General features: G+C 34.3%; 1 protein-coding gene across 2 annotated transcripts in view; it reads right to left on the bottom strand.

Annotated features, from left to right (window-relative positions):
- Pcdh10 (protocadherin 10) overlaps positions 1–22,031 on the bottom strand; it is a 58,037-nt gene that overhangs the window by 6,278 nt on the left and 29,728 nt on the right. Inside the window, exon 5 of one of the 2 annotated variants that reach the window (XM_059265145.1) lies at positions 10,253–10,831. The exons of the other annotated variant lie outside the window; for it this stretch is intronic. Coding sequence (XP_059121128.1) covers positions 10,812–10,831 — 20 coding nt within the window. The 3' untranslated portion in view covers positions 10,253–10,811. Of the gene's footprint in view, positions 1–10,252; positions 10,832–22,031 lie in introns of those variants that run through there. 2 annotated transcript variants of the gene reach the window in all.

Genomic DNA, 22,031 nt, shown 5'->3' on the forward strand with positions numbered 1-22,031 from the left:
AACCCCCACAGGTTCTATATTAGATATGGTACATATCAGATATTTACATTGTGATTTATAACAATAGCAAAATTACAGTTAAATTAAGTAGCAACAAAATAATTTTATGTTTGGGGGGGTCACCACAGCATGAGGAACTTAGGAAGGTTGAGAAGCACTGCTCTAAGGGAAAGCAAACCACTCCATCTTGCAAGAAGCTCCTTAATTCCAGGCTGTAAACAACTCAGAATAGCTTCAGGGAGTTCCTGAAACTAAAAAGTTTCAAGGGGTTCTTCTTTCCCCAAGAGTGCATAAGCAACAGAGACTGCTGGGGGTCTCGGGTAAGCTGAGCTTCCTGAAATAAGCAGAAACCCATGTTCTCCAGCCCCAGAAAAGCCTGGAAGAAACAGAAATCAATGGAACTGAATGGTGGCTGCTATGACCAACTGAGTCAATTGAAATGGCATTTTGTAGGGTTTTTTTTTTTTTTGAGTTGTGTGCAGGCTGTGCAGTGCACTCCAGGTTTCCAGCTTCCATGAGCTGTCACCCAAGCTGATAGGGCCTTTGGTGATACAACTGTATTTGCAGCTGTTTTGGTAGCTCCTCACCATACCCTGTAAATGACCCCAGCAAAACACATTCATTCACCAAGTTAGACTTGCTGTTGTATAAGCGTTGATACTGTAACTTATTTGCATATTATCAAATATAGTTGCCTCCGGTGTTTCCATGAGGAATGGAAAGCTAACTTGGTCCAGGTTGAGAATTCAGTATAAAAAGAATAGGCTAGACTAAATGTGAAATTTATGGGTCAGATTCTTGGATAAATTTACCAACATTCATCTTTTTTTATCCATAACATTAGGGCATGGAGAGCAACAAGGCCCTGTTCTGTGCTAAAATACTGTTGCTGGGAAGGACTCACTTAAAAAGAAAACACCCAGAAATAGTATCAATTTCTACTAAAAGGCATAGAAATGAGTTATAATGAGCATAGATTCAAAACTATGAACAATTGATACCTCTAAAATATTTAATGAAAAAGTATTTGAACTCGGATTAAAAGGAAAGATAACTAAGTTTTACAGCTGTTGTATCTTTTATTTTTACTAACATTTCTTTATATTAGTTATGTGGTATTTTGTGTATGTCACAGAAGATGATAGAGGATTTGGTTCCCTCTGTGTCTTTTTCATTTATACTGGCCGAGCAAGCTTTCTCCTAGATACTCCAGACAAGTTGTCCAATTTTTAAAAATTAGAAATATTTGAAATTGACATATTGCACATCCAAAGTCCTATACAAGCAAATATGATTCAGGAAGAATGTTAGCTGCCACTAAAATTTAAATAATAACCATCAAATATTACACAAAGAATTATCAGAATGTAGGCTAACTACCATCATTCACTCCTAGGATAAAACTATAAAATTATTTTGTATTGCTTATAAATTTTGTCTTTCTGGTCTTCTTGATTAGCATAGTAAAATTTAAATGAAAAAGAGAAAACTGGAAATCACTTTTGCAAACAAGACTACATTTCCTGTAGACATATTTTTATTTCTTTGGTGGTATTTCATTTAAAAGAATCCCAATTAACTTCAGAAAAGGAAAACCTTCTCTTCTCTTCTGTCATGCCTACATTGGGCAGATGACCATCTATCTACATGACCATCTACCACTGAGATCAACTGGTCTTCTTAAAAGTCTTTACATTCTTCTCCTTTCCCCTATTTTCATTTTTTTTTCTTTATTAAGAATTTTTTTTTATTCTTTTACATACCAACCACAGATCTCCCTTTCTTCCTTCCTCCTACACTCCTACCCCAGCCTTCCCCCCAACCCACCCCTCACTCCCTCCTCCAAAAAGGTAAGGCTAGTCTACTCTGAAAGAAAAATATGTTACAATATTATCCTAGCTAAAGGTCATAATAACCTAATAATAAAGCAATGTTTTTACCTTATTAAAGAAAAATTGAATGGTGATTAATTATTTTCTTTGTTGGCTCCCATTATTCCTATTGCATGTGATGATGTGATATACTCTTCTACAGAAGAGTTGTGAGAAATAGTTTCTTTGGAGGGCATGAGAAAGTGGATCAGTGGGTACAGTGCTTGCTGCACAGACCTAAGGACCTGAGTTTGAGCCCCCAGAACCCACAAAGAAGTTAACACAACACATCAGCCCTTAACTGAAGCACTAGTAGTAGGGGATGAAAGGAGATGGATAGATCCTTGGAGCTGATTGGCCAGCCAGCGCAGCTGATGGGGGAACTCCATATTCAATGAGTGCCGTTGTTTAAAGAAGTAAGGTGCACAGTGAGGAAAACATCCTATGTCGACTTCTAGCTTCTACACGTGTGCTTTCACACACCAATGCTGTGGGATGTATGGCAAATGTGTTGCTAATTAATCAATAAAACACTGATTGGCCGTTGGCTAGGCAGGAAGTATAGGCGGAGCAAGGAGGAGAATAAAGCTGGGAAGTGGAAGGCTGAGTCACAGAGACACTGCCAGCCGCCACGATGAGAAACAGCTTGTGAAGATGCCGGTAAGCCACGAGCCATGTGGCAAGGTATAGATTAAAGGAAATGGATTAATTTAAGCTATAAGAACAGTTAGCAAGAAGCCTGCCACGGCCATACAGTTTGAAAGCAACATAAGTCTCTGTGTTTACTTGGTCGGGTCTGAGAGGCTGTGGGACTGGCAGGTGAAAGAGATATATCCTGACTGTGGGCCAGGCAGGAAAACTTTAGCTACACACCAATATGCACACACCATGAAAACAAAAATACACCAAACTTGTTTCACAATAAAAGACTATATATTATATTGAATCTCTGTGTTTGACACCTAAAGTTTAAAAACCTCCTAACATCCCTGTTTTACACCACAACATTATTTATATCTCAAAACTCATTTCCACTACAAAAGCAATACCTGGACTCAACAACACAAATTTTAACTCTATTAAATGACTTTATCAAATACTATAGAATGTTTCGTGGTGTTTCTATATAATCTGCTGGATGTGTCACTCAGTTTTCCACGTATTCTACTTGTTAAAATTGCAAATACAGTGTAATTTAGAACCAGTGTTTTGTCTTTGAAGTGAGTAATGTTTGCAAACTTCGTCACTGAGATATTGGGAATTTGGCCATGAGCATCCCTCTTCCTAGACAAGTGCTTTGCAACTACACTACACTTCCAACTCTGTACACACTTTTGTGAGTTTATAAACCCATGTCAAACAAATAAAAGGTGAGGATCTAGGAAGACATTCTGATGAGATCATTTACTCTTACTACATTTTAAAATACTGTATATGTCTGTTCTTTAAAAGTGTTTTACTGAGGCATACCACATCCTTTAACATTCTTTGCTAGATTTGAACTAAAATCATCCACTCAATATCTATTTTTATTAACTTTATTTTTTTTATTTCTTTCTGTTCTTCTTTTTCTCTGTCTCTGTCTATCTCTTACACTCACATTCTCACACACACACACACACACCTCTTTCAGATTTAAACTCACTTCGTTTGTTGAAATGTCTATTATCTTCCTATGGTCCTTGTAAATCCTTTTATAAATGATGGTAGTTCTCAAATAATGTCTAAAGAAATCATCAGTATTTCATGGTGTTGAAACCCCTAAGCCATCTTAGTGATAATGAAAAACATTTAAATATCTTGGTAATTTGATGTTCTAAAGACTAACTTTGTGCTTACTAAAATCCTCCTCCATCCATGCCCCCAAACATAGATTTTAACAGAAGTGGATTGATGGAGAAATTGAAAATTGACTATTTACTGCATTATTAATTACATTAAAAAAATAAGGACAAGAAATCTTTCACTGGGCTTAGAGGTTAAGAATTCTTGCTATTTAAATTCGGTTACTATCATCCACATGGTAAAATCACTACTGCCTGTAACTACAGCTCCCAGGGATCTGAAGCCCTCTTCTGGCCTTCTCAGTCACCTGAAAATACATGGCATGCATTTACACAAAATGCACATGCATACACATAAATAAAATAAAAATAAATCTTTAAAAACGAGAGAACTTCCACTCATTGTAGAATTCAGCTTACTTTCCGGCCTCCATAACCCGATGCCCTCTTTTTAGAATGAAGCATACTTTTGTTCCCATGTGAACATCTGTGTCTGTTGTTGTCCTGTATTCCATGTTAATAGAACAATTACTTACAATAAGGGAAGGGAAAGGAAAAAATAAGGATTCCCATTCAGATAAGGTGGCTTCCATGTTAATGCAGCATCCTTTGTCACCAGAGAGACTGGTTAGAGAATTTTCCAATAATCATCAAAGGAAAATAAAGGGACAAAACATTGCATACTTATCATCATCCAAATGATGGTCAAACTTAAATTTCTACATGATTTTAAAAAAAAAAATTCTTTTAAAATGGAAATGTTCCTTTAGAGGCATCAATTTGATTACTGATTAACATGGACTGTATTCTTTTAACTGGAAGTGTAAAGGAATTTACTAAATTCAAAAGAATAAGAGAATTCTAGAAATCTTTTAAACATCAAAGGACAATACCAAGGAAGCAGGCTTTTACCAGGCTAAGGACTGCCTACCTGCAGAGGCCTTCAATTAGAACTATTAAACAGGCCAATTGCATTGAGCAGGTACACTAAAACTGCCTTAAGTAATTTTCAAAGTGAATAAAAGACAAGCAAAGGTGATACTCATATGTGAGAAAGATCCCATCAAATGTGCAGTGTTACCAATAAATATCCAGAAAGGCCATTGGCATTGAAACAGTAGCCCTGATACATTACAATTTCTACATGTTTTAATTGTAGAAATAAATCATTATTTTAGAGTTGATGAGAGAGCTGAAGAAGGACTGGCCCTCAGGTAGAGGTGAATTTATTTCTTGGTCTGTGTTCTCCTAGTTAATGGAGAGGCAGAGCTAATGAGTGGACACCCAAAGAAGTCTAGACTCACCTTGAAGTTTTGAAATTATTCTTGCACATCTACAACTCTCCATTAGGCTGGGATGTTTTCCACTTGTAGACTGTGTTCTATAGTGTTTAAAATTGATGATGGTGAAAAATTGCTTAAAATAATAATAATAAAACATGATAACAGTAACAAGCTACCTATAGGTTAGCATTGTGCTATGGATTTCCTATGAAGGAGCTCACTTATTTCTGAGAAAAATTCCTACCATTAATAATACTTATCCATATTGTACAAAGAGTAGAGATACTATAAGATGTGAAGCAACTTATCAGAATATCTTCTCTCACTTTCTACTGCATGAAACAGTTTAAATTTGAAATAGAGATCATATGGTTCAGTGTGTGGTAAACATTTGAAGGGATGATTCATAGCAAGAATGACATTTCACACTATGCTCTGTTTCACACATACATTTGAAAATTTTCAAAATGAACTATTTACTTCAACATGAATGATGTGCTTTGATACTGTATCTAGCTATATTTTCTTGCTGTAATTATTTTTCTTTATATATTTTCATGTTACTATTTATACTGAATTAATCTCAGGATCCACTGATTATTTTGATCACATAATTTTCATCATTCCATCATTCTACATTTTTTTGTAATTTGGTTCTTAAGCAAATTAGAGTTTTCCTGAAAGAAAATGTAATAATAGAAACTTATGACTTGTGATGGCCAGACAAGGTCAGTAAATAACAAATTTTACCTCTAAAATATATTTTCTTGACTTAATTGGAAAATTAATGAGATAGTCTTCACAAAGGATGAAAGTCGATGCAAGGAGGGTCATGGGCAACCCATAATTATTACTGATAACATTTGATGAAGAATCGTCATTCCAATTCATTCTTTCTAGGATACAGAACTTGAAAGCAAAACAAACACCTAGCCCTTTACTTGCTGCCTGATAAAATGGATCTTTTCCATTGATTGTCTGCAGATTGAACTAAAGAAGCACAAATCACTCATGAGACTAAGAAGCACGTTGTTTTTAACCTTTAGCTCTTTGGGAGCTAGGTTTTATGGTTAATTTATATTATTCTATTATTATATAAAATGTGCTCCTACTGTGACTCATACTTTCTTGTCTGAAAAGGATACAGACATGAAGTTTTTCTTGTGTTTCCATGAACTTTATGAAGTGATGGGTTTCTCGCATTTTAAACAAGGTGTTATTTTATTGCTTAAAGGCACTCATTTTATGTACAATTTATATGTTAATCTTCGTGAACTCAATATTATTTCAAAAGTTTTAAGTTAAAATAACCTAGCATTAATCAGAAAAATGTAGATCTAAAAGATCTGTGGGGGTAATACTGAGATTCACATGGAACTGAATGCATACTCTCAATCTGTAAATATGACAAAATTCTTCAAAGTCTAGCATATACTGTTACAAGTGAGACACAATTTTGAGCAGATGTCCCTTAGACCTTTGAAATTAAGACTAAAATTACTAAATCAGGATCAATCATTTTATATGTAGGGTCACGTTTTGTCGCTGATGGTTTTATTCCAAGCTCCCAATGACGTCAGTGGAAGATCCATGCATGGAAAGATGGCGTGATATGTATCCTAGTTTTATTTATTTTTGTCTGTATACAGCAGTATAAAATAATATATTACATTTACACGCATTTTACTTATGTATGGTTATAGCATTCATAGTAACAACACTGTAATTAAGACTGAAACTCATCTGTTATAATACCCTGTTTTCACTCACAGATAATTGTCTCAGGTACATCTGCAGAGCTGAAGCTCCGTGTCATTCAGCTCAAGGACATACGGATGTTTGGGAAGTGCGAGTTCTATCTACCAGAAATTTTTAAGTCGCATGTGAAAATGTAATATTTTCTGCATCCAGAATGCAGTATTTTCACACTCCTCAAAAACATCTGGAGAGAAAAACTTCAAACTAAGCATCTGACGAGTTTTCAAGAAATAATTTTTTTCTAATTTACAAATACTTAAAAAATAACAGTGATTAGAAATACATGCATGCACACTAAAAGTATTAGAATCAAAGTCATATTATTGCCTGCTATACTCTGGCGGCACACAGCTACCAGCATTCTGTCAGAATGCTAAAATCTAAAACCTAAGCCAAATGTTTGCAGAAAAATTTTTCTACTGAACAGTTTCACAGATTACTGTATAAGGGTTTTGTCTGACTTCTCAGAGGGATATTTCTTGAAGTACTAACAATATACAAAATAACTTTACTACTTCAGGATGTAAAAAATATTGAATTTAGCAATTTTCTGGTTTTCCTTGTTAAAAAGGGAACATAAAAAGGATGTTAATGCAAAGCCTTTACCACTACAAAATTAGACTTAAAAAAAGATTAAGAACACAAACAAAGTTGCAGTATGAAAAAATATATGACTCCAGCAAAAACACTGAGTATTCTAATATTAAAGTACTTGTGAGTTCTATGGGTATTTATACCGCACATGGACATATGAGGGGGAAAACTAAACACAAGGACAAAAAACAATGTCAGTATCTTTCAATACCATAAATACCTTATTTATCTTGGCAAACATTTATCACACTCAGTTTGATCAACTGAAGTCCATACACAACTTCACAAGATTCTATAGTAATATCAATGCCTACTTGTGACAGCCCATGTCAAGAACTGCAGCGGATATTTTTCTTGCACTTCATGGAAAAGCAATTGAATTTCAACATTTCAAAGCGTCCGAGGACAAGCTTTAGCACAACTAAGAAACGAAAGAGAATGAATAATGAAAATATTTATATCTCCTACATAATTTCTAGTACACAATGTTTGATAAAGGCATTGCATTAAATATTTTCCTAAAATTAAATATACATATTACCTAAAAACGGTGACACATGTATTTCATTGACATTATTATATCTTTGAATTAATTATGATGCAATATTTATATACTTGACTTAAGGTGATTTTACAAAATTCTGCTCACAGATTAAAATTATAATCTTACATGTAGATGAAATATTCCTAAAAATTGTCATTTGACATACCATTGAAACCGTACGACACTCTTTCCACAGGAAAATTATTGAGTTTTACTGCTCTAAAACTAAGGAGACTAAGGAGTAAACTCCATTTTGTTATAGGAAGTGTCTTATGGATGGAATACTGTCTAATCATATTGTTTCCTTTGTACACAATAATGTCAGAGTCGAAGTTAAAGTGATCAGATTCAATGGAAAATCTACACTAACTCTCCTTGGTGGGTTTGAAGCTACTTATAATATTTCATTACTTTCTTGTTTCACAGTCCTTTTTTCATAATATATCATTGAAACATAATATTTTAGCCAATTTACTGAAATTATGTCTCCATTGTAGCTTCTGATTTATCCTCCATGTAATAATTGAAAAATGATACTGGCATTTAATATTGTGTGTTTAAATAATTTGGCTCTTCAAATTATGTGTGTTTTGGTAGAATGATGACACAATTTAAAGACTGTAATACAATTTACTCTAGAGATTTGCTCTAATATATAAAAATAGCTAACAACTATATGCCAGAAAAAGATGTTTAAGGAATATCACATATGACATAAAAGAGTTTAAAACACATTTTAAGTCAAGTGAATTAGTACAACCACTATATGTGAAGTGAGCATAAAATGATGAATGTGGATCTTAGCCCATGATTGTGAACTGAAACAAAAATGGTTTTAATTAATGCTAAGTGTTTCAACATGAAAGCCATTTTCTTGACTTAAAAGCAATTAGAAAAACAACCCTTTTCCAGTTAAATTGTATATAACATTTTTCATACTGAAATAGTCTATCATGTAGCATGCCATATGTTTGATAAAAGACTGCTACTGCACCCAGTGAGTGTATGTTCTTTTGTATCACACATGAACAACTGGTTTCTTTTTCAAATGGTCCCCAGAGACAGGAATATGTTTACATTATGTTGCTATAAGCTAATTGGTATTATTACAGATTATTATGTATTTTGACAGCTTCAAAAGAATGACACTGGCTATCACTCCAAACAAATATAGGAAGGGCCATTGACTGCATGAATGCATTTTAATGATACATCTTAATGAAAAGTTCATTTTAAATCACATAAAATTAGATGGAACTCATTTGTTAAGTGTTAAGTTTTAGTCTATTTGCTATCATAGTGCAGCTCAAACTACCAGTGAGTATATAACCAGATGAAGATAAAGGTTAGCATTTCAAAATGGGCCTATAATTTGGGCTGAGAAAATACCTTGATATCATTCTTATATCATTTTTAGAGGGCAGTTAAATTCATTCCATGATTTACTTGGATGAATGTCTCGCACGCTAATTCTTATCCCTCCCCTGTTTCAACAAGCAACAGACAACAGCAGAAAAAATATGTGAACTAAAGGAAAATGTGTCTTTCTGAATTTAATAATTAACTTTGTTGACATAAAGGTAAAAGACATATTAATTTTTCAAAGCTGACCAACGAAGAATATTCTCATTAATAAAACACTGACTACATTTAAGCTTTAAAATTTCACACATAATATTGAAACAGTAATGTATCATGTTTCTATCTCCAAATTTATTTATTTATTTTAAATTTAGAGTTTTTTATATTTTATTGTTAATACGTACCAGCTCTGATATTTATATTTATATACCTCTATATATTCATATATAGAGTTAAAGATTTTTATTCATGTTTACTTAAGAGTCACAAAACTATGTAAAACTATGTAAAATAAAATTCTATGTGAATTATATGATGAGAACGTCTTAAAATAGTAATCTTCAGTTACATATTTTACACCACAAAATGTACAGACACCCAGATTTTTTCCTAACAACAAATACAAGAGAATTTATAGTTTCTTTATAAAAGCTTTAAATGATGCTAAATTCAAAGCCATGGAAATAGAATCGGAATCATGTAGACTGCTCGATGTTTTGAAACTACATCTTCTGTGCTCCGCCTGACAATATTAACAGCTACATCTTTGGCATTGAAAATTCACAATGAGTTCTTGACAAAATTTTGCAGCTTAGAACTTCACTTTCTTTTAAAGAAAGAAAAATGCAGGGTTGAGTAAGGTATGAAAATTAGGACAAACTATTGTTTTTTTTTTTTCTCAGTTAATCTTAGGGACCCTGAATTACCTTTTATTTTATTGTATGGTGAGGGCTGTATGAATCCATTTAAAAACCAACTAATTTGTACCACATCTTAGGAAAATTATATAATATAATATATATTCTATATTTATTTAGAAGCTTTGAAATAGTACAGTAAACACTTTGCAACACTGTGTATAAACTACAGAATGTCTTTGATATTTTTGTGGGTCTTTAGAATACAACATTTTTTTAATACCCCACGGATGAAAAGAACATAGTCACATCTCTCTTGTAAAGTTGGGATAGTTTGGGGAACACTTGGTCACACAAAAATAATATAAAACAGTCAAGTTTAAAACAGTGACGTTGCGTTTATAATGCACAAATTTCTTTTATCTTGATGACTGGCTTCTCATGGTAAATATAAACATCTAAAGGGCTCAGTGACATTTGGAGAGAGAAGGATAGATAGTGCTGTAAACAGGCACACACTGATCGGAGAGGCAACGCCCGTTGCCTATGGAGTTTCTACAGTCTGCACATTTCAACTCATTTCTCAGGCCTGCTGAGAGCAATTAGGTCCTACACGTGGCCACGATGACTCCGCTGGAAATCTAACACTCAGCTACACACAACTAACTGGATGGCCAAGACAATGAAGTTGAAAAGTTGATGCTTTTGTTGGTCGACTCTGTGCAAATCATACTGCTTCAGGTAAGCTGCAGAATTGACTAGCATATCCTTTTCCGCGCTGTGAAAAAGAAAGAAAAATACTCTAAGAAAAAGTGGTTGATGTTTGGAGTTCAGAACTGCACAATACTGCATATGAAATCAAACAAGAGGAAACTCGGGGTAACCCTGTGTTGGACCCATGGCGCGTCAAACAGCTGTGGCAGGCTGCATTCCAGTCTCTGGTAGTCACTGCGGTTCAGTGGTTTGGCATTGTGAAGTTTACAGTTTTGACATTTTAGAAGTCCACTGTGGATGGGAACTACATATTTAACATAGCAATCACAAATTATCGAAAGATTAATTTTTGATTATCTGTAGAACAATTCCTGCCTCATTGTTCTTGTATATATAAATCAGAGTTAAAAAGTAAATGTATAAATGTTCTATTGCTAGAACTAGTCTTTCAAAAACATCTATGAATAATTTTGTAAATTAATTTACTTCCATAAACATTAAAATTATGCATATTTTTATCCAGAGCTGTAGGAAAATATTTATGCTGTTCAAAACTTCAAATATGATTCACAATCTGTAGTTTTATTTTATCTCATATTTAACATTACATAATAGCTGTATGGATATAATTATTTAAAATCCTTCCATGATATATGATTTTTAACCTGCATTGTCCTTAATAAGAATCAGTTTTTCTTATAAGAATGCTAATAGAAAAGTGAAGGAAAATATGTTATCTCATGTTTCAAGTCCTATAAAACAGATGTTAAAAAGAACAGTGCCTACATTTAGTTGTATAGATTTATGATGTCACATATTTTACTTAATAGTAGTGTTAAAAGATATTTCTTCTCCTTTATACATAACTTTCAGAGTACCTGACTTTGAAAAAAATCAGAACAAAAATTATAGTATTTAATTCAGCATCTAATCTGGAAAAAATACAAAGATATGCCAAATGTTAAAATTGAAATCAAAACAAGCATATATATTCATATATTGTTATATGTATCATTATATGTATAATATATATATCATTAGAAACTAATGATTACATTTAGTAATGTAATGGAATTAATTTAGTCTGCTGAAACTTTTTTTTCTTTTAAACATAGTTTAAATATGTTGATCAGTTTAGTTCTTCTCTGATATTTCTACTACTTCCTAATAGATGATCTATTTTTCCAGTTCTTTTGCCCTGATTCTTATACATATTCTTCCTCAAAAACTTGGTTTCTGATCAGTAAAGTAGTTTGCACCTTTCACCAGTCAACACATATGCCAGCTGGAACTTTAATTTCCAGGCAGTCCTGTGGACAGAAATTAGATCCAAAGTGAGGATATGTACATACTGCATAGTGTCAAAGCTGGAATTTGCCAAAACTAATTTGTTTAATATGAAGATTCAGTGATTTCCTGTATCTTGTGATACAATGTAGTACATGTAACATTGGACCACGAAGTGACTATTGTTATATGTATAGTCCTATGTCATAAAGAGTATTTTCTAAGCAAATAGAACTGACCCTTTCAATAGATTTAAATACAATTGTGCTATTCTTGACTTAAATATCCTATTTTGTGATATATGGGATCATAAGCAATAAGTTTCTTTATAACAATCAGAACTGAAAATCATTTAGCAGGTTAGACTTCTACAGCTGAGAAATTCAATTTACACAATGAATTTGGGAAAATCACTGCAGTGACGAAAGTCACCGTTTGTCCCAACTGGACATATTATCCAGAACTCTGGCAAAATCTTTTACTTTCCCACCTATACCAGAAAAATATTCTGACTTCAAAATTGTTATTAAGTTTCTCAAAATAAAATGATTTCCACTACAGCGTTCTCTCTCTAAATATTTTATTCCTGGAGTTTAAAGACAAAAGGAGTTCAGTAAGTCACTCGATGGTACTGTTCATCTCAACATTCAAACAATCCATTTGAGGAAAAGGTGCTTTTTACATTAGTGCAGAAATGAGAGCATGGATAAATGCTTTGATTAGTATACTATCATTTATTATTAGGTTAAATTATCACTGATAAGGAAGTTACTGGAATAGATAGTTTATGTTCAGAATACAATATAAATGTGTTGTGCATATGTTCCACAGTTATGGGGCTGGCAAGTATGATTTTTAAAACTGTAAATAAAAAACTAAGACCAATACATATGTTTTAATGGCTTCTTTGAGTTGCTCACATGTTCTCTACTTCAGCTGTTGTCTGTATATTTCCTTTTTGTTACTTTTAGCTCATCTTACACACTCATTGATTGAAACATACAAACCTTCCAAGCATAATCAGAGTGGGGAGGGCAAAGAAGAAATCCTGTTGACTGTTCTCGAAGATGTAGCCACACTCATTTTATTTGTACACGTTTAAGAGATGAATTTACCTTGTGTGGTCATAATTTAATGGCAATTGTGTTGATTATGACATGCTTTAGGAAAATGGTATTTTAAGAAAAACAGTGGCATTCCACAGCCAGTGCTAGCGACAGTCTCCCTACCAATGTTGAAATTATTATAACTATCTTTGTGGGTGTTATTTCAGCGTGGGAAGAATTCATCACATACGTTGATGTTCTTAGCTTTCTGACGTCTTCTGTACGTACACAAAGTGATCAAAGCCTCCTTGGGGAATTTCTCCTCTAGCTTTTCATTTCTCAAGTGTATTATAAAAAACTATACATTAAAATATGCATTGAATCAGTTGCCTGACACCGGATAAAAGCTTTCTTTTCGCTGTGATCAAAGTTTTGAGGAACTATTTGTGCTTCTTTTACATCCTTTACCTGCATTTTTTACTTTTCTTAGTGAGTCACAGAAACGTTACACTTTTGACGCGTATCTTGACATCTGAAGTAGAGATGAAAAACTATTCTGGAGAATAAATATTCAAATATCTACTATTATGATTTAGCAAGTGGTTTTTAATGAATTGTGCAACAGTATTTTTCTTTATGCTCTATAACTCTATTACCTTTCATAGTTTGCAAAGCATAAATTTAAATTGTGGAGAAAATTAAAGCACTTAGATTAATTAAAGTGTTAATTAAACTGATTAAGTAATGATTTAAGAAGAATGACTGTCATATGCATGTTATTATGTAATAGTAAAACTATCATGACCGACGGAGTCTTTGTGCTGTATAATTGCCTCAAAGAAGCTAAGTATTTTATATATTAAAATGATCATTTATGAGTCAAATGCTTATATTTTAACACTTGTATAGCTAGAAACATAAATGAATCTTATGCTTTAATCACAGTACAAATGAAAGAATCCTAAAAAATAAATTATACTACTGTGAAGCAGTTTAATCTATTTCTGTAGCAAAAAAAAAAAAAAGGCAACCTTCAAATATCTCCGATTGAGACCCCACTGCACTGAAAATTTTCTGGAAAGTGAGATCAGTCACCTACTCAGAGCTCATTGAAATGTTTAATGAGCCTCACAGTCAGGACACTTTTCACACATAAAGCAAATCTAGCCTGTGAGAGTCTGAGCCCATTACCCCCTGTGGGAGTCTCAAACACCTGCCCTCTGTTCTCTCTGTAAGAGCATATCATAAACTTAAAGACAGTTTAAAGGTACATTTCTATTAGAGATTTGTCCAGTTGAATAATCAGTTCTTTTAACTTTCTTGTCTTATTTTTGAACTACTTATGAGGAATCTCTTTTGTAATTTTTCTAAAGACTTTTTTCCCTGTATTTAACCCTATGTCGGAAAATGAACGACAGAAGTGTTCAAATGCTAATAGAGGGTAACTACCTAATGTCTCTCGTGACTTCCCATCTGCACACATTCATATTTTATATTTTATATATTGTGTATTGCTATCACCTCACAGATAATACAAATTGATTTGAGGTCGTATGTATGTGACAACTAAATGGGCTTAAGTTCTACTTAAAAACCAGTCTTTTCTCAATATAATGTATTACTTTTGTAACCAATGATAACTATTCTAGTCAGTATGAAGTTGAGTTTACGTTTAATTTGTAAGGTTGACTTGATCTCCTTTCAAGGTGTGTTTTATCCTTTTATAAGTCCTATGACCTTTATTGTGCCCTGACAGCAATAAATGATGATGCAGTATATGGGAAATAGGTGTTTCTTTGAAGGCAGCATTAATATCACACATATGTCAAGTCTCCGTCTTTTGGAGAAGAAATTCTTTGAAATGAACCCCTGAAGCATTTCTCTAGAATATGAATGTAAGAAATACAGAGATAGTTCAAGTGTGTAACTTGAGTTGACTATTTTATATGCATAACACTTAAAGCATCATTTACACTTAATATTTAGCAAACTAAAACATAAATCCATTGATATTTTAAAAGATAAGACTGTAAAATATAGTTGCATGAAGCAGAAATATACAATACTGAAAGTGTACCAAGGATCATTTCTAAGAGAAGAACACCATGTTAGCCTCTTATTCATCCAACCTCTACCTAGACCCAGCCTTCACTACCAAGGTTCTCCCAGGTCTGCTATCATAAGCACCATATATAATTTAAAGAGAGGGATTGAAAGGGAACCTGGGCCTCATTTTCTCACCTAACAGGCTATTCTCAGTGGAGGAATTTATTTTATAATCAATAAGATAGCTTCGAATTCAAGTAAAATTACAGCCTATGAAAACTCCTGAATTTATTGCTTGGAAATTTCACAATTCAATTTGCTTAGTGTGTATTTTTAAACTAAATTTTATTGCTTTGAAAAGAACACAACATCTTTAAGAACAGAGGTGTCTTATTGTCCATCACTGTAGTATCATCACAAATCATCATACTCATACAATTTTACATGAAGAACTGAATACCCTGACACACCACAGATCTCCTCATACCAGAGATCCCTCTAGATGGAGGACCCACGAGCTGACAATAATAAGCATACAATTGTTTCACACTTGCTGTCTACATGACTTACTGCTGCTGTGTTGTCTATATTTAATATTAACATACTCATATTAATAAAGTGTGTTATGACAAAAACTAGTGATGGTGCATTAACATCTTTTAACAATGTCTTGAACTTATTTGCACAAAGTTTTTAACAAACACACAACAGTCCTATGAGTATCCCATATAGAAATACTATGAAAATATCTTATGAAATAAAGTATTAAATTAAAATAGAATATTTATAAAAATACTATAACAAATGTGTATGCATCAAAAACTATGCATTACAAGCTAGATTTTCCAAAAGGGAAATCAGAGTATGGTCCTCTTTGTGCTTGGTGGAACACTGTGCTAGTCTTTCTGAGAAAACAAACAAAGCCAAAAACCAGTTTTTCATTAGTTTCTTTTAATTAAATTTGGAGACTGACTTATTTTTAATATCCTGCCTATAGCTCAGTATGTATTTTACAAAATGGAATGTATGTTTCTTTCAATGACAATCAAATGGTTTTTCTCGGACACCCCACCATAATACACAAAAATATGGAATTTTTATATCTCCAAACAAAGATAAACCTCTGCAACTTCTGAAAACAATTTACCCAGTATACCTTCCTTCAAAAAGTACAAGGTATTAATTCATTAATCTTGACAAATACTGCTAATTTAATACAACTGAAATTTTTATAGGAATATCCTCATGTTTCTTTAAAGAAGAAATGGTTCTTTAAAATGAGTCTGATAATATTTACAGACATTTAGACACTTATACTTCAAGTGGTTTCTTCAAAAGAACATCAGAAAATAAGTTGCTTCTTTATAAGGTTGAAATTAGCATCCCTATTCACAGCAGGAAGCACGAAAGGATTCTGAGTTAGCTTGGTCATCTCAGTGTACACAGGCTACTACACCTGCAGAGAGCTTTGTGTGTCAAACATCACTTTTACATGGCATTCATGGCAACTCTTCACGAACCTAATGATTTCGTGCGTATATAAAAACCAAGCCTAGGTTACCAACCACCCCACGCCAGGGAAGATGGGGCCCTGCTGCCCCTTGGATGCTGCAGCTGAGTGAAAAGGAGACCCATTTTGATGGGTAAAGGATGTACTACCTTCTCCCCTTGTTCTGTGGGGGAGCGGTGGCCAGTATTTGTCCTGGCCTGGGGCTCCCCTCAGGTTTCCTATTTGCAGTTACTTGAATAAAAAAAATAGCCTTTTCGACACCATGATAAATGAAGACCCCATGGGAATAGGATAGAAGCAAAGTGCTAGAGAGGTCCCCAGAAATCCATAAAGATACCTCCACAATAGACTACTGGCAATGGTCGAGAGAAAGCCCGAATTGGCCTACTCTGGTGGGTGATAGGATGGCCAAACACCCTAACTGTCATGGTAGAACTCTCATCCAATGACTGATGGAAGCGGATGCAGAGATCCATGGCCAGGTCCCGGGTGGAGCTCCGGGAGTCCAAACGGTGAGAAAGAGGAGGGATTGTATGAGTGAGAATTGTTGAGACCATAATTGGAAAAAGCACAGGGACAAATAAGCCAAACTAGTGGAAACACATGAACTGTCCTTAATGCATGAGCTGGCTGTTTGGAACCTGGGGCCTATGCAGGGACACTTTGCTCAGCCTGGGTGAAGGGAGGAGGGGACTGGACCTGCCTCCACTGAATCTACCAGGCTGAGCTGAATCCCCAGGGGAGTCGTTGCCCTGGAGGAGATGGGAATGAGGGGTAGGCTGGGGGGGGGGGGGACGGGAGGAAGGAAGACATGGGAATCCGTGGCTGATATATAAAATTAAATTATAAAATAAAAAAAAACTTTAAAAAATACTGCCTTTTATGGAAAAAAATAAAAATAAAATAAAAGTAAAAACCAAGCCTAAGTTCAGCATCACATGATACAAAAATAAATCTGTATTCAAAAATTTTAAAAATGGGTAGCTTCATTTGCTCCTGGATCTAACGTATTATCTATGAATTGCTTTCCTAAGCAAGGGTAAGTGTTAACAATATTTGAAGCAAAATCTTGGAAAGTTATACCATAAAAACAATTAGATTAGTAAATACAAAACTCATTAAATTATTACCAAGGATATTTTCCAAAAAGCCAGTCAACACACATCACTAGAATCTATGTTCTTATTGATGGCTACTTAAAATACTTGACGATTTTGGTCCCCTTAATGTAATTTGTTTAAGTTTATATTAAACAGGTAGCAAAGTAATAACATTTGGGCAGGCTCAGAGCAGAATTGAGAATATAGAAATGCTGGAAGCTGAGCATAGGAGAATACACTAGAACATCCCTAAATAAAGCAGGTTAGGGACCCCAACACTATAGTGTTTAATATTTCTCAGCAGCATTGCCAGATAAAGCAGAGGGTGCCCAGTACGAGCTATATCTCCAATTAGACAGTAAATAATTTGGTAATATACTTACGATGTATATATATATATACAATATTTAGATGTCACGTGTTTATTTGTGTGAGTTAAGCAATCTTCATTTCAAAGCATCTGCTTGATTATAGCCTAGATGTCATTAGTAACCAAAAAAGCTAGAAACTTACTTTGTAATGCTAGTTTATTTGAGAAGCTTTCTACTTGTCTACACAAATCCGTATTGAGGTATCATGTAACAAAAACAGGGAATTAAGAAGTTCAATTATCAAGAACTGAAATCCATCTTCAATGACTGATGGTTACCACAAATGAATATACATGTATATTTATGTGTATATATAAAATTTAGTCACAAAAATTATTTTTATGTATGACTTGTTATATTTAAACTTTCACCTGGGCTTTTGAGTGATTTGTGGTTTTATGAGATATGGCATAGTTAATAAATGTTCTCTTCTTTGTGTAAGAAACATGGTTTTCACTTTCCTTTTCTAAAATGTATGTCAAAATATAAACTTTTGGTTTCAGTTATATCCTATATTCACCAAGCCATACCCTTATGTAACTTCGATTTAATCTCTCATCAAATAATAAAAGACTTGAAAACTTTATGCTGGGAATCAAACAACTTTAAAAGGTTTAAAATGTTAATTGCTGAAATAATGTTCCATCATGCTTATTAAAAATTAAAGTTAATTTTAGTGATAATCTAATTGGTTACCAACTTTAGACCCTAAGCCATCATTTTACTTCTATAACTTTAAAGTATATATTCAATTCAGGTTTATTTTAATTATTGCAAAGATTGGATTTACAGCAAATTAAAAAGTTGTTCTATATACTTAGTATCAGTGAAAGACAAAAAAAATTAAGTGTAAGTTCAGAATTTAAATCATTAATCATAAATAGAATCTAGTTAAATGTATTGTTACTGTCTATTAGCACATAAAATATCCTTTTTTTAATCATAATTGGCAAGTGTAGAACTCAACAGTATCCTAGAAAATTGGTTGTTTTCTAATTATTAGACAATATTAGCAACCAACCAATAATATCCATTCATTGCTATTTTGCCATAAAAGAACAAAAATCAAAAAATAAAAAGAACAAAATGTGGACTAGGCTGTTATGGTAAGATTCCGTGGAGAGATAGAACAGTCAGCAAAATGTCTGAGACACTAGCAAGAAAATCCAAATTGGATTCCTAAGGTTCTTATGAGAAAGCAGAAGACAAACACGGCGGTACACACCTGTAGCCCCAGTGACCAGAGGCAGGTAGGTCTGAAACTCATGGACCAGCCTCTCCAGCCCAACAGGTGGAATCAAGGTTCACTGAGAGACTTTCTCTCAATAGAACAAACCAACAAATGCAATGTAGAACAACAGAGGAAGACCCCTGATCACAACATCACTTGTACCCACATGTGCACACCACTACAGGACCTGCACCACACACACACACACACACACACACACACACATACACACACACACACGTGTGTGTGCGTGCGTGTGCACAGCTCTGGACTTTTAAAGATGATTTCATTAGAATTTCAGATACCCAAAGGAAAGTCAAGTTATTGCCTCAACAAACTTCTCAGTAGTCATCACGAACTTTTATCTTTAACTCCCAGCTCCCAGTCTCTTCATTTTGTTCCCATTTAAGTTTAGTTCATACATCTTAATAGTAAATGTGTGCATCCAAATGATATGCTGGTGACAATTAAAAAATAAGTATATTTGTGAAATTAGCATTTGGACATGGAGAAGCGTGAGATTTAAGGTGACAAAGTACTGTCTCAGAAAAAAACAAATAATCAAAGAGTAGGTACAAGTAGAGCCAGAGTAAATATGTGAAATATTGGACATTTGAAAGCCTCTGAAATAAAAGCAAACATTTAGAAGCAGAAATTTGGCAGTATTTTGCTGTTCTTACCTTTTTGCATTTTTAGAACTGGGATGCCACTATAATTATTCAGTGATGTCAGAAGTTGCCCAGATAATTTCCTCTAAGAGCAAAACTTCCTCCTTCCAGAATACTTCAGTGTGGAGTCAGATTAATTCTACAAGTCCTGTGGGTGTCCGCTGGCTTAAAATGAACCTCTGGCCATGTGAACATGGATCCTCTATTAAAATATGTGTAGACCAAATGGTAAACTGGTCTTATAGATTATTTTAAACACCATATTCTTGGCATAAGAATCTACAAAGCAGTATGGGAAAAGGGTATGTGTCTGTGTGGAAAGGTTATAGTACACAGAAAATGTGAGTTGTGTCTTGCTTCATAGGCAGGAAGCAGCCCTAACACTGCAGAGTGTTGATAATACATATATATGAAGGCACTCACCTCATGTAGTATGACAGAATGATGGAGCATACAAGAGCTTGAGAGAAATAGTGTATCAAGAGGATTGAAGGTTGCTAAGCAGAAAACATCATGGCTTAACTATAAAAAGGTTAAAAGCTGGTAACATACGAACGCATCTGTCATTACAACGCAACATAATCTCTCCTAAAAGTGTTTAATGGGGACATTAAAATACAACATATTAGAAAAATAATTGAATTAGAGGGAAAATTAGAATGCTGCTCCTTGATTCCTGTGAGTTAGGCAAAATGGAGCAGAAAGGAGTCCATCATTGTCACAGAGTCCAGCACGGGACGAGGATTATATTTAAGACACTTGGAAATAGCTTGCCTTCACTTATGCTGATTTTTCCAAAAAGCAATAAAATGTTTTGCAGTGAAAATGGCTGCCCAGCTATCTTGTGGCCAGCTCACCTCTACGGATAACTGTGGAAGGAGTTGGAGTGTGTGGGGGTGAGGTGAGATTTCCAGGGAAGAATTCTGTTCTGCTGTCTCAGTATCACATACCTGAGATCATGTCAACTGCAAAGAAAGCTATGATTTCACGGAAGACAACTGGAGATGTTTTCCCTACATTTTTTAGCTAAGAAAAATATAAGACAGATGATAATCACAGACTAATATTAAATTCACTTTATAAGTGACACCGAATCTTTTTTCTCATAGTAGAATATTGCTTCGGGGCTTACTCTTTTACAGGGAGACATGAGTAAGTGTGGGATGAGAGGTCTGAGTCTGCAATTCACAGGATTATTGGCGCTGTAAGGACTATTTTGAATATAGCATTTCCTCTGACTGGGCTAGGAGACTGTCAGTAACCTCTGATCAAACATTGCCTATGTGACAATATCCCCATATCACAGTCTACTAGTGTTTCTATAAATTGTCTTCTCTCACATTAACATACACAAAGCAAAACAACAACAAAACCCTCAGACATAATTTAACCCTTTCGGTAACATGCTTTTCCTCTGTGCCCCTAACAAGTTATCTGTGTTTCTTTCCTCTTTCTTTCCTTCTTCCCTCCCTTGCTTCCTCCCTCTCTTCCTTGCTTTTTTCCGCCCTCTCTCCCTCCTTGGTGGTACACGGGCTTAAAGCCAAGCTTTAGGCCTGCTAGTCAGTCATTCTACCATTGTCCCACAACTCTCACCTCTGTTACCAGTTTCCTAATCAAAATTGACTTCATAAGTACATTATTTATTATTGTTGTTTATCATGATACAATCATCTCAGCCATGCAGTCTCAGGACCGGAGAAGTGATGCTGGGAACTACTTCCTACAGTTGCTGCACTGAGCCACTCTGTCCTTCATTTTGTGTTTAAAATTTCATTAGCACATCCTTCATATTCATTTCCCACTGGAACCATTGTTGTTCAGTCCTTAAGAGTCACAACACACAACCACATCAGTTATACTACCAGCAGTAAAAGGACACATACTGTCTGCATCAAAGACGTCTGAACTGTCTCTTTTCATATGCCTAAGAATCAAATGTGAATTGGTTACAAACATTTGGACTAAAGTAGAAAGGACCCCCAATAAAAAGCGAAGCTCTCCTTCA

Source organism: Peromyscus eremicus, chromosome 6 (genome assembly GCF_949786415.1).
Source record: "Peromyscus eremicus chromosome 6, PerEre_H2_v1, whole genome shotgun sequence".
Lineage (NCBI taxonomy): Eukaryota > Metazoa > Chordata > Mammalia > Rodentia > Cricetidae > Peromyscus > Peromyscus eremicus.